This window comes from Cyprinodon tularosa, unplaced genomic scaffold (genome assembly GCF_016077235.1).
Source record: "Cyprinodon tularosa strain WSP-4 unplaced genomic scaffold, ASM1607723v1 ctg95, whole genome shotgun sequence".
Taxonomy (NCBI): Eukaryota; Metazoa; Chordata; class Actinopteri; order Cyprinodontiformes; family Cyprinodontidae; genus Cyprinodon; species Cyprinodon tularosa.
Window position 1 is genome coordinate 219090 of NW_024039729.1, and position 12821 is coordinate 231910.

General features: G+C 39.3%; 1 protein-coding gene across 1 annotated transcript; it reads left to right on the forward strand.

Moving 5' to 3' along the window:
• Positions 1–8022: 8022 nt before the first annotated feature.
• Positions 8023–12485, forward strand: LOC119776699 (neurogenic differentiation factor 4-like). The gene is made up of 2 exons (XM_038275276.1): positions 8023–8211; positions 10772–12485. The coding sequence occupies exon 2, from the start codon at positions 10778–10780 to the stop codon at positions 11774–11776; it is 999 nt and encodes a 332-aa protein (XP_038131204.1). The 5' UTR covers positions 8023–8211; positions 10772–10777; the 3' UTR covers positions 11777–12485.
• The last annotated feature ends 336 nt before the right edge of the window (positions 12486–12821 follow it).

Consider the following 12821-nt stretch of genomic DNA (forward strand, 5'->3'; position numbering starts at 1 on the left):
GTTTCAATATTTTGTCAGAGCATATTACATTTTTTAGAGCCGGTGGCTGGAAATTGAAAGAGCAAATCTTCTCTCTTTTCACACTACCCTCCTTTTTTACCCCCAGTGGAATCAAATTAAATCATGGAGTGGTAAATAAAAGGAATAAAAAGATTCAATTGTGTCCTTTGTCGCTCACACAACTTTATAATCAAATTATAGCTGGCCACCCGCCAGCGTGTCCTCGCATCTCCCCCAACGGGTATTCTCCCTGCAGATCGCGTGAACCACCTGACTTTTGTTTTGTAATTATATTATCCTGCGCTCCCTTTAGCGTGTTGTGGCTAATGGCTGAGCGGGCTATCCCAGCTGCACATGCAGAAACAAAGCTGCTTATGGGGCCAGACAATGGAGCTATGGAATAGGGACGCCTGAAGGCGGTCGTCCAATGAGCACGCACAACAGGGGGGCTTGCAGAGGGTTTAGGAAAGGGTTAAGGGTTTTTTTAGGGGTGATTGCGCAGGAGGGTGTCAGGTTAACCCAGGAGTCGGGGGCCCTTCAATGAGATGGTTAGTGGAGGGACACATGGTCAGTATCACCTCTGTCTCCCCAGAGTCGATGTTTGGCTGGAGGGAGGTTCAAGTGTGGCTTAGGTGATGGCCATTTCTAAAGTTGATGGGAGAGCATGAAATACAGAGCAACGTTCATCCTCTGCTGGTGTTTTGGGGATTTTCTAAACAATTTGATGAACATATTGTCATTGCACTCACCAGTGGATACAGACATGTGCAGTGAGAGAAAGAGAGAGAGAGAGACACTCTTGGTTTTAACCAATCTTTATTGGCAAAGGTAAAAAACAATACAAACTGGTCACTTTGACAAACTATTGGTTAAATAGCATAGAAATGCCAAGGCCTGGACTTGAACCATAAATTGTTTGGTTGTAGGGCACACCTGCATCTGAAACCACAGTCACCACTAATGCTTCTTGGAATTTAACACTACTTATTTCTAATGTTACAGCGATGGGTAACACCAAGATTTGCATGCTGTCCATGTACACATCATTGTTATCTAGGTCGATAACTACACTTGACTACAGCCATACAGTCAGATTAGTTAATCTTCTGTTACCATTTTTATTGGTTGGATGGTTAACCAGTTCAATTGGTTGATCCAAACCCAATGGCTTGGTCAATGTCCGACCAATATATTAACTAATCTAAACAACATTGGTTTAACCAACTAGATTGGCTGTTTTACCAACCAATACACAGAGTCTACTAATGTGATAAACCATTGGAAAGTAGTTGATAACTAGAAGGGTTTTCAAGTCGCTCGTTGTTTATAAATACAAATCTTGTGATATGTATTTATATTTGAAGTAATATTAAAGCTTTGCTACCTGATTTGCACATCTATACACTAATTGGAGTTTCTACTTTATAAAACAGCTGAACCTTAAGGATGGGTAGAAAATATTGATTCATTGCAGCTCTGGCTGAATGTTAAGGCCATCAGTGTCCAAAGACAGCGATGGAGGGTCACTGTCCAACATGTTTTGGATCTTAGTCTGAATCAATTGATGGCTTATCACCAATCCTCCAAAGTGATTAAAATCTGAGTTGGCAATTCAAGCATTTAGATCAGATTTGCTGTAGCAGAGATACATGGTAAACATACACAACGTAGGTCCTAGTGGACTGGAGTTGGAAACCCCTGGTTTAGAGTTTTTGTTAGTGGGCACACCATCCCCACATCATGATACTACTATCACTGTTTGTAATGGTGAAAACACTGTGCTCATGGTGATATGCAGTGATTGATTTTCTACACACATGCATATTTCATACTTCAGACAGTTTAAACAGACCAGCTTCTTTCTCTCGTCAAATATGTCTTTTGACAATGGAACTTCAAACATTTTCTCACTTTTTGCAAGATTTGAGCATAAATGGATGTTCCGTTTGCAAACTACACCTGGGTTATCATGTGGCTCTTGGTTGCTTTACAACTTTAGCTCTTCCTGTCACTTTGGGAGAGTTCCAGAGTCTCCCAATGATTTGAAGTTGTGCCATACTCTCCAAAATATTACATTGAACAGAGCTTTATTTTGAGGATGTCTTAAGAGCTCAGATCACTTAGACTGTATTAAGGGGTAACAGGGTAAAAAAAAATTAAATTGCGGGAATTTACTTGTATTTGTAAAAAAAAAAAAAAAAAAAAAGTAAGAAATCATGTTTTTATTCCATTTGCTTTTTGTTTCCCATACAGCTCCCCGGTAAAACTAATTTAAAATGTGGATTTAAATGCAGCCGATTCAAAAAAAAGTTTAAGGGGCACAAATATTTCTGCAATACTTTTTAAATAGAGAGCAATCATACATGCATACCATTACAACCTTTACAGTGTTTGTCCAGGATCTCTCCAAGGATTCCCAGTATAACAGATGGACTAACTCCACTCCCCCCCCACTGTTACACTCAGACACTTTGGGAATTAACAGGAGAGTTATGTTTGTGTGTGTAATCAAGTGAAGTTTTATGTGTCATTCAATTTTATGAGGTAAACTTAATTCATATATCATGAGAAAGGTAAGGAAAGGACGAAGCAGCCCAGGGAGAGAGGATGGGCATCTGAGCCTCAGACAGAGAAGACCATCTGCAGCAGGACTTCATGTGCAACCACTAAAGAAGAACCAGGGGACATCGTGTCACAGTTACTGCTTTACTCTCAGGTAGCACTTGTGGAGCATTACTTCTGTCCTCTAAAGGAGGACTATCGGGAGAAAGAAGTAGAATTTTGCTACCAAAACATTTCATTTTACATTTTTGATTAAAAAAAATCATCCAAACAATGAAAGAAGCTCGTGCAATGTAAATATGAAGCCTCAGCTATCATGCTCCCCTGCTACTTCATTTCTAGGGATGCAGAGGCTCAGCCATAGTATTCCCATTTCAGGCTGCAGGTGTAGAATATGACTGGAAAGGAAGGAGGGGGAGGAGCAGCAGCAAGGTGATCACCTGGGGAATGAGGCAAAAGTGTATTTTCCATATATCCCTGGTAACCCATCTAATGCCTGTCCCTTGATGCATGTATTTCCCTTTTTTTAAATTTACTTTACAACCTCACTTTATAATCTCTAAATCAGTAGTCTATTTAATAAATGAAAACAGAGGGCAATCTATATTTTCACAAAATATTGAAACATAAAAATTGAACAATATTTTATTTTTATTGAATGATTTCCATTTGTTTGCATAAAGGATAAGCAATTAGTATGTGCATTTGTCAATGACAGTAAAATTAAACAATTAGAAAATGAAAGCCAAGTGATGGTAGAAGAAAAGTGAGCCCTTCGAGCAACAAGCGTGTAATTATTGTTAAATATAGAAGTGCTTAGACTTTTGAGAATACTTAAGCCCTTTTTTCTGAAGAATGTTTGATTTTAGTCAGTTAATTTTCCACTTATTCAGTTATTCACAGTGGATTTGTGCATATTATATCCAATTAAAACTTTCACTGAATCAACTGCCCATATTCACACTACGACCATTACATTGGTCAAAGTCTGACTGTTCTAGGTAAAGTATTAATGTTTCCTGCTATGATACAGCTGACATAACAGAATTGGTCATTATCAAGCTGCCACAGCCATGCATAACAGGTAACCCAGCCTTTTGATTTGCTGCGGTGAGGGTTTGCTCAAGATGGTTAGTGTTCATTTCAGTCTAATCCAAAACGGTGAAATGTGAGGAATAAAAAAAAAAAATGAAGAATGTTCGACAAAATAAAAAAGCTAAAATTCTGACATAGAACAGGCAAAATAAGAATAATATGATTTGGGGATGTGGGGATGTCAGGAGATGTTGGTAAAACAGAGAGCAAAGGAAATTACCTGATGTTTCACTGGTTTATTATTACCAAAGCAATTCACAGACTGGTATCAGAGAAAGAGAGAAACCTTCAAAATACTGATAGTTATGGTTACTGCTGTTATTTTAGACTTTTGAAAAGACCAGAAAGCCTTATTCTGGAAGTGGTAAGAACATTATTTGACCTTTAAAACCTATAGGCAAAGGCCCCTTGTAATATTTTTGAAAGATGAGTTAAACAGTTCATCAAAGCAGTAGTCTAGACCTAAGGAGGACCCACTGAGCGTCCCAAAAAAGGCCTTGTAATTGTTTTCACAATAACAATGAGCAATGCATTAAACCCCTATTGTCTCTGGAGTGTAATCTTTTAACTTACTGCTGAAAAAAAAAAGAACTGTAAATCAGAGAGCATGGAAAGGACTACTAGAACCTTCAAGATTTTATTTCTCTATAATGGAGACATCATCATCATCATCTCTTTCATCCCAATACTTTTGGGATTTGTCAATGAATTTTCTTTGATTGCATTTAAGGGTTAGGTGGGTTGTTGCCCAATAATATATGTGAAATTGATATATTATCTCATGAGATTTTTGTTGTTGATTAATTTAGATAAAATGGTAGCCAATCTAAAGAATATTTACGTTATAAACATAAAAAAAAAAAAAAAATATATATATATATATATATATATATATATATATATATATATACACTATATTGCCAAAAGTATTTGCTCACCCATCCAAATTATTGGAATCAGGTGTTCCAATCACTTCCATGGCCACAGGTGTATAAATTCAAGCACCTAGGCATGCAGACTGTTTTTACAAACATTTGTGAAAGAATGGGTCGCTCTCAGGAGCTCAGTGAATTCCAGCGTGGAACTGTGATAGGATGCCACCTGTGCAACAAATCCAGTCGTGAAATTTCCTCGCTCCTAAATATTCCACAGTCAACTGTCAGCTGTATTATAAGAAAATGGAAGTGTTTGGGAACGACAGCAACTCAGCCACGAAGTGGTAGGCCACGTAAACTGACGGAGCGGGGTCAGCGGATGCTGACGCGCATAGTGCGAAGAGGTCGCCAACTTTCTGCAGAGTCAATCACTACAGACCTCCAAACTTCATGTGGCCTTCAGATTAGCTCAAGAACAGTGCGCAGAGAGCTTCATGGAATGGGTTTCCATGGTCGAGCAGCTGCATCCAAGCCATACAGGTGCTGGTCATAAAATTAGAATATCATGAAAAAGTAGATTGATTTCAGTAATTCCATTTAAAAAGTGAAACTTGTATATTATATTCATACATTACATACAAACTCATATATTTCAGATGTTTATTTTGTTTAATTTTGATGATTACAAATGACAACAAATGAAAATCTCAAATTCATCATATCAGAAAATTAGAATATTACTGAAGACCAATAAAAACAAAGGATTTATAGAAATGTTGGCCAACTGAAAAGTATGAACATGAAAAGTATGAGCATGTACAGCACTCAGTATTTAGTTGGGCCTCCTTTGGCCTGTATTACTGCAGCAATGCGGCGTGGCATGGAGTCGATCAGTCTGTGGCACTGCTCAGGTGTTATGATAGCCCAGGTTGCTCTAATAGTGGCTTTTAGCTCTTCTGAATTGTTGGGTCTGGTGTATTGCATCTTCTTCTTCACAATACCCCATAGATTTTCTATGGGGTTAAGGTCAGGAGAGTTTGCTGGCCAATTAAGAACAGGGATACCATGGTCCTTCAACCAGGTACTGGTAGCTTTGGCACTGTGTGCAGGTGCCAAGTCCTGTTGGAAAATGAAATCTGCATCTCCAAAAAGTTGGTCAGCTGCAGGAAGCATGAAGTGCTCTAAAACTTCCTGGTATGTGGCTGCGTTGACCCTGGACCTCAGAAAACACAATGGACCAACACCTGCAGATGACATGGCACCCCAAACCATCACTGACTGTGGAAACTTTACACTGGACTTCAAGCAACGTGGATGAAGTGCCTCTCTTCTTTTCCTCCAGACTCTGGGACCTTGATTTCCAAAGGAAATGCAAAATTTACTTTCATCAGAGAACATGACTTTGGACCACTCACCAGCAGTCCAGTCCTGTTTCTCTTTAGACGCTTCTGACGCTGTCTGTGGTTCAAGAGTGGCTTGACACAAGGAATGCGACAGCAGAAACCCATGTCTTTCATACGTCTGTGTGTGGTGGTTCTTGAAGCACTCACTCCAGCTGCAGTCCACTCTTTGTGAATCTCCCCCACATTTTTGAAGGGGTTTTGTTTCACAATCCTCTCCAGGGTGCGGTTATCTCTCTTGCTTGTACACTTTTTTCGACCACATCTTTTCCTTCCCTTCGCCTCTCTATTAATGTGCTTGGACACTGAGCTCTGTGAACAGCCAGCCTCTTTAGCGATGACCTTTTGTGTCTTGCCCTCCTTGTGCAAGGTGTCGATGGTCGTCTTTTGGACAACTGTCAAGTCAGCAGTCTTCCCCATGATTGTGTAGCCTATAGAACTAGACTGAAAGACCATTTAAAGGCTTTTGCAGGTGGTTTGAGTTAATTAGCTGATTAGAGTGTGGCACCAGGGGCCATCAATTTTGAACCTTTTCACAATATTCTAATTTTCTGATATGATGAATTTGAGATTTTCATTTGTTGTCATTTGTAATCATCAAAATTAAACAAAATAAACATCTGAAATATATGAGTTTGTATGTAATGTATGAATATAATATACAAGTTTCACTTTTTAAATGGAATTACTGAAATCAATCTACTTTTTCATGATATTCTAATTTTATGACCAGCACCTGTACATCACCAAGTGCAATGCAAAGCGTCGGATGCGGTGGTGTAAAGCACGCCGCCACTGGACTCTAGAGCAGTGGAGACGCGTTCTCTGGAGTGACGAATCGCGCTTCTCCATCTGGCAATCTGATGGACGGGTCTGGGTTTGGCGGTTGCCAGGAGAACGGTACTTGTCTGACTGCATTGTGCCAAGTGTAAAGTTTGGTGGAGGGGGGATTATGGTGTGGGGTTGTTTTTCAGGAGCTGGGCTTGGCCCCTTAGTTCCAGTGAAAGGAACTCTGAATGCTTCAGCATACCAAGACATTTTGGACAATTCCATGCTCCCAACTTTGTGGGAACAGTTTGGAGCTGGCCCCTTCCTCTTCCAACATGACTGTGCACCAGTGCACAAAGCAAGGTCCATAAAGACATGGATGACAGAGTCTGGTGTGGATGAACTTGACTGGCCTGCACAGAGTCCTGACCTCAACCCGATAGAACACCTTTGGGATGAATTAGAGCGGAGACTGAGAGCCAGGCCTTCTCGTCCAACATCAGTGTGCGACCTCACAAATGCGCTTCTGGAAGAATGGTCAAAAATTCCCATAAACACACTCCTAAACCTTGTGGACAGCCTTCCCAGAAGAGTTGAAGCTGTTCTAGCTGCAAAGGGTGGACCGACGTCATATTGAACCCTATGGATTAGGAACGGGATGTCACTTAAGCTCATATGTGAGTCAAGGCAGGTGAGCAAATACTTTTGGCAATATAGTGTATATATATAATTTTTTTTTTTTTTTTTTTTTTTTCTGCAAGACAATTTTGGAGAGGTCACGATTCCTTTTACTAAAATAACTGACAACTACAGTCCTTTCTAGATAATATTTGAATAATGTTCCAACTACCAAAAAGCTCACCTCCACAGAAAGTCTATGGTCCCTAAAGTCACTGGCAATGACTGCGCATCTCATGTGAGTCCCTCTGGTCAGAACCCCCTCCCAAAAAAACAAAAAATGAACTTTTTAGTCAGTATTTATATCTCAGCTGTATGTTGGAGACGGATGGAGCAAACACCTGCTCACACGCAAGTTCGGGCTGTCACATACAGTTAGGCTCAGGCAGCTGAGCGCGTCTCCCCTCCGTTCAATGCGGCCGCGCTGCGGATTTAGCGGCCGCCCTTGCAAGGCAACAAAAGCTTGGGCCTCTCCTGTTTGTCTGCACAGTTTCAGAGAGCTTGTGCGCACCTCCCAAACACACACACGCACATAAACCGACACACGCATGCAGGATGAGTGGAGCTCCCGGGGGGCGGGTGGGCGGTGGGGGTGCGTTGAGCCACGGGCCGGACACGCGCGATCTTGAGCGCGTCAATGGGAATTGGTTGCGAGAGGAAGGAGGAGCTTTAACGTGAAACCTAAAACCGGGAGCCCCCGTGGAGTGGCCCGCACAGTGACGGACTGCTCAGCATCAGGTCACACAACCCAACTTCTGCGCTGACTGATGCGCCCAGACTTCAAACTCTGAGAATCACAAGGTTCTGCAAGAAACTCCCTGAAGAGGAAACAGGTAGGCCTCCACACACTTTAAACATATTCTAAATATAAAAGTTAGATTTTTGTTTATTCTACTTTCCTTTGTTTGTATTTACAATCAAAATCAGGATGCAAAGAAATCATGAAAGGTTTAGTACAATGTGAATGGGCTATTGAGCAACATTTGTATATTAGATCTAGATATATAAAGTCTACATTTATCTCTAAATAAGAGCTGTGATTTTCGGAAATGCCTGTTTTAATTCAACCTGGGCCCTCTGTTTGGATTATGAACTGGAAGATGTGGATATTTCATTTAATCCTCATGGTCGCCGCTTCATCCACTGAGTAAATCCTGCGCTGCCCCAGATTGAAGTCCTGTCAGTGACTTTATCTTGCTGCAGCATTACCAGTTCATAAAATGACCGGGATTAGGCTGACCCGAAGCAGGGGGGCGCGTGGGACGCTGTGCATCCACCGAGGACAATAGATGTATTCAAAAACATCTACAGATAACTTATTTATAAGATAATACTCATTATTTTGCCTTTCGCAATTAAATTTTCACAGGGGGAGCTGTCCGGTGCTGAAGCTGGACAGCACAGACTCCTGAAATACATTTCACAAACTGAATTGATCAACATGAAATGTTGTAACTAATTAACGAACACTTCTAAGGGCATCCATATTAAATATGCTAAAAACATTTTGTTGTGATATATATTCATTGATAGGTTGTCACACTTCATAGGGCCATTAAAAAATTACAATTTACCTTAAATTCTGTTTAACATAATTCAGTGGTTGACAAACAAAATTGTTTATCAAACTAACTTTAACACCCCCCATGCGGATACTTAAGCTGGTAAAAAATAAATAAATAAATAAATAAATAAAAAATAAAGTAATACATTTGAATGTTAGTCATGCTGTTTTAAAATCCTCACTATCACCAAAATACTATTCTGCCTTAAAAGGAAGACTGGGGGTTCTAAATACACAAAGCTTTTAAAATGTGTCACATCAATACAACGAATGAAAAAGCTTACATTTTATACTGGGGTCTTTTATGCACCTTCAAAATAGATCAAATAATAATCATAACATTAATAATGATAGTGAGAATTAAATAGGTCAAAAAATGCACAAATTATTTCAGACTAAAGTCACTGATTTTATTACCAAATCTGTCTAGTTTTGTTTATTCATTTTTAACCATTTCATAGAATTTTAAATAGGTGAATTGAAGTTTAAATGTTAAACTGCAAATAAAAAAAGAATCCTCTAAGACATTTATGTTTAGAAAATGCCTGCAAGTGTGGCATTTTAATTGTGCTTTGTGTCAGTGCATCATATGCTATAAACAGTGTCTTTAGTATGTATAATCCACACAGGCAAACACTTTCCAATAGATATATGGCTTTAGAACTTTAGAAAATGAAAGTGAAATGAAATTGTCTGCCAAAGCATTTTAAGTTACTTATCTGCTGACAGAAATATCATTGCCAGTTGGTTGTAAAATTGAAGTTGCACAAATCATTATTTCTGGGAAAAACAACAACAACAGAATCAATATAAGCCCCTGGTATTAACTTAGTTGCAACTGAATTCTAGGAAAAATTCTGTCCCAAAAATACACAGATCTGTTCTATCTTCATGGGTTAGAAATTGCAATAGAGCGACTTTAGATTGTATTCTGAATTAAAGAGATTTATTTCCAAACACAGACAAACACACACCCGTTATTTCCTCACTGTTTGAGATTAAATCAGACCAGCCGTTTCCTGTTTTAGGTCAGTTAGGTTTAACAAAATTGTTTACATGCCAGAATGCCCCAATAGTAATAGACACTTAAATGGTTTAAGAAAGCTCAGATTACACAGCCATGGTTTTGCAAAGTTCTGATAGGTTTATTTGAAACAGTTATAAGGCATCAATTTAATACTGTGAAAAGGCCCTTAGTTTAAAAATAAAGCAAAAATTGTTCGCAAATACCCTTTGGGACAAATGCTCAAATTTGTTGAGACTTTGGGCTGTGGCCTGATGATAAAACTTGTTCATAAAAACATTGTTACATTTAGAGGAAGAACAGGGAAACCTGCAAGCCTAAGAATGCCATCTCAACATTGACGTATGTGGGTAGCCATAGAATGGACAGGCAAAATAGAAAACATGATGAAAACAACATATAGTAGAAATGTTGATGCTGTTAATGGAGGCATCAAGCAGTAAATTGAAATGTGTTAAAAATTAACATTTAAATATTCAAGAATACAAACAAATTGCAAAGTTTCTAAGGGACAAAATCAATGTTTTTCTGTAGCTACCCTTGATCTCAGTCTCTAGGAAACTAGGGCAGAGTTAAAAAGTTTTACAAAAGCAAGCAAACTACTGTGAGACTCTTGAATATTGAAGCTAAATAGGGAGAAAGAAATTTAAATAAAAAATATTCTGGCATTTTGTAAATATTAACAGTTTTCCTAACTAATCTGTATCAATAAAAGTTTATTCTGATTTAATGTTAGTTTATGTAAATATCTGTAAATGTTGTGTATATGTAAATCTTTGAAAAAGCCTGGTGCTCTTTTCCACAGAAAACCATGATGATTAAGCCATATGTGAGACTAGCAGAGGGAGAGGACGTCATCAGCCCACTGCAGTGGATGGATGGAGAGGTGAGCTCACCTGATGGGAGCACCTTGGCACCACCACACCATTATGGAGCAGGGGGGACATGCCAGCAGACCAGAGAGATGGGAAGTGAAGATGGAGAGGAGGATGAGGGGGATGGGGAGGAAGGACAGGAGGATGAAAGTGAATCCAGGAGACGTGGGCCAAAGAAAAAGCGAATGACCAAAGCCAGGCAGGAGCGTTTCCGCGCCAGACGTATAAAAGCAAACGCCCGGGAACGATCCAGGATGCATGGCCTAAATGATGCTCTGGAGAACCTGCGCAGCATCATGCCTTGTCATTCCAAAACCCAGAAACTGTCCAAGATTGAGACACTGAGACTTGCACGCAACTATATATGCGCCTTGTCTGAGGCCCTGGAGGGAGGGCTTTCCACTGAGAGCAGGGCTTTCATGGAGACACTGTGTAAGGGGCTGTCTCAGCCCACAACCAACTTGGTTTCTGGATGTTTACAGATAGGATCAGGTACTGGAGCTGGGATGAGACCCGAGGAAAGGCTTGGAGTTCATCCACCGTCCAATCCTCTGGGTGGAATAGGATACACTTCTCCAGGCCTGCCAAGCCCGCCTTATGGCACCTATGACACTGCTCACATGCTTCACCTGAGAGCAGTGAAAGGAAGACAGACTGAGAATCACTCTCCACTCGAGTATAATTCTGGGAGTGTGGGAACCCCTCCATATGACGGTCCCCCTACACCACCTCTAAGCATCAGCAGCAACATGGTGCGCAAACAGGAGCCTTCCCCAAACTACCCACCCACTCCGCACCAGTACTCCCCCTCCCACGTAGACCAGGTTCTCTATCCGACTCAGACCGGCTATGATGTTCATTTAGAGGGTCCATACGATTCCTACCATCCACCACACATCATACCCAGACAGATAACCTCAGTCTACAGAGACTGAAATGAATTAAGCCATTTAAGATGTCACGTCAACATAACTGAGTCCAAATAATGAATCCCTGATGACCCCTTGATCTGGTTTTAAGACTTAAGGATCTTCTAACAAAGAACTGCAAGGAGAACGGTAGACTTTTATAAACATAAGGTGTTCCAGTAGATTAGCACCGCTGAGTGTTGTTATTGTATAATTAGAAAATACTTGACTGAAACCAGTACAGTTTCTTCCTATTTGATTACCAAAAGATGAAATAACTATTCAGGTTATCGCAGCTGTTGCTTTTACCATTTTGACCAGATGATCTGTTTCTGTTAGTCAGCACTTCTAATTTTTGCTCTGGCAATATGAGATCTCCTGCATAAAGTACTTTTATTTATTCTTTAATTTAAAACAGTGTACATAGTTTGTTTTTTTTACTTGCATATGTTTCTGTCAATGTTTTTAACTGTTTTCTTAGCTGATCCCTTGAAGCTTTTCTTGTGTCCAGTTTCCGTTCTTGTGTTTCATTTAATGTTTTGCACTGAAAAACACATCAAGAGATTGATTTGTAAACAATGACTTACTTGATTTTTTTGTGGCTATCAAAAGAAGGAAACCAAAACGTTCTCAGCTTGACAAAGTCGCCATATTTGTGTTGAATTTGTATGTAGTAGACTTATTTACTGTTGCTTATTCTTTGAAATAATGTGCTATAAAATGTTTTTTGAAAATATATAAGTCTTTGTATGAGTCATCTTTGCATGCTACGTCAAGTTTGGGGTTTTTACAGGTTTAATTGAATGTTCTGGGATGCAGTAATACTACAATAAAAATTAAAGAATTCATACCACATTAATGTTTTTCACAATAAGAGCTGAATGATAGGATATCATACTATATATATATATATATATATATATATATATATATATATATATATATATATATATATATATATATATATATATATATGTGTTTTAGTTTACTTGTAATTCACACATGTTCATTTAGAATACCTACTAATATTTTGATAAATTTACACAAGCAGTTTGAACCACACATCTTGGGC

What these genes read in the sequence shown, in the direction of transcription:
- LOC119776699 (XM_038275276.1), top strand. Translation starts at nt 10,778, where the DNA reads ATGATGATTAAGCCATATGTGAGACTAGCAGAGGGAGAGGACGTCATC.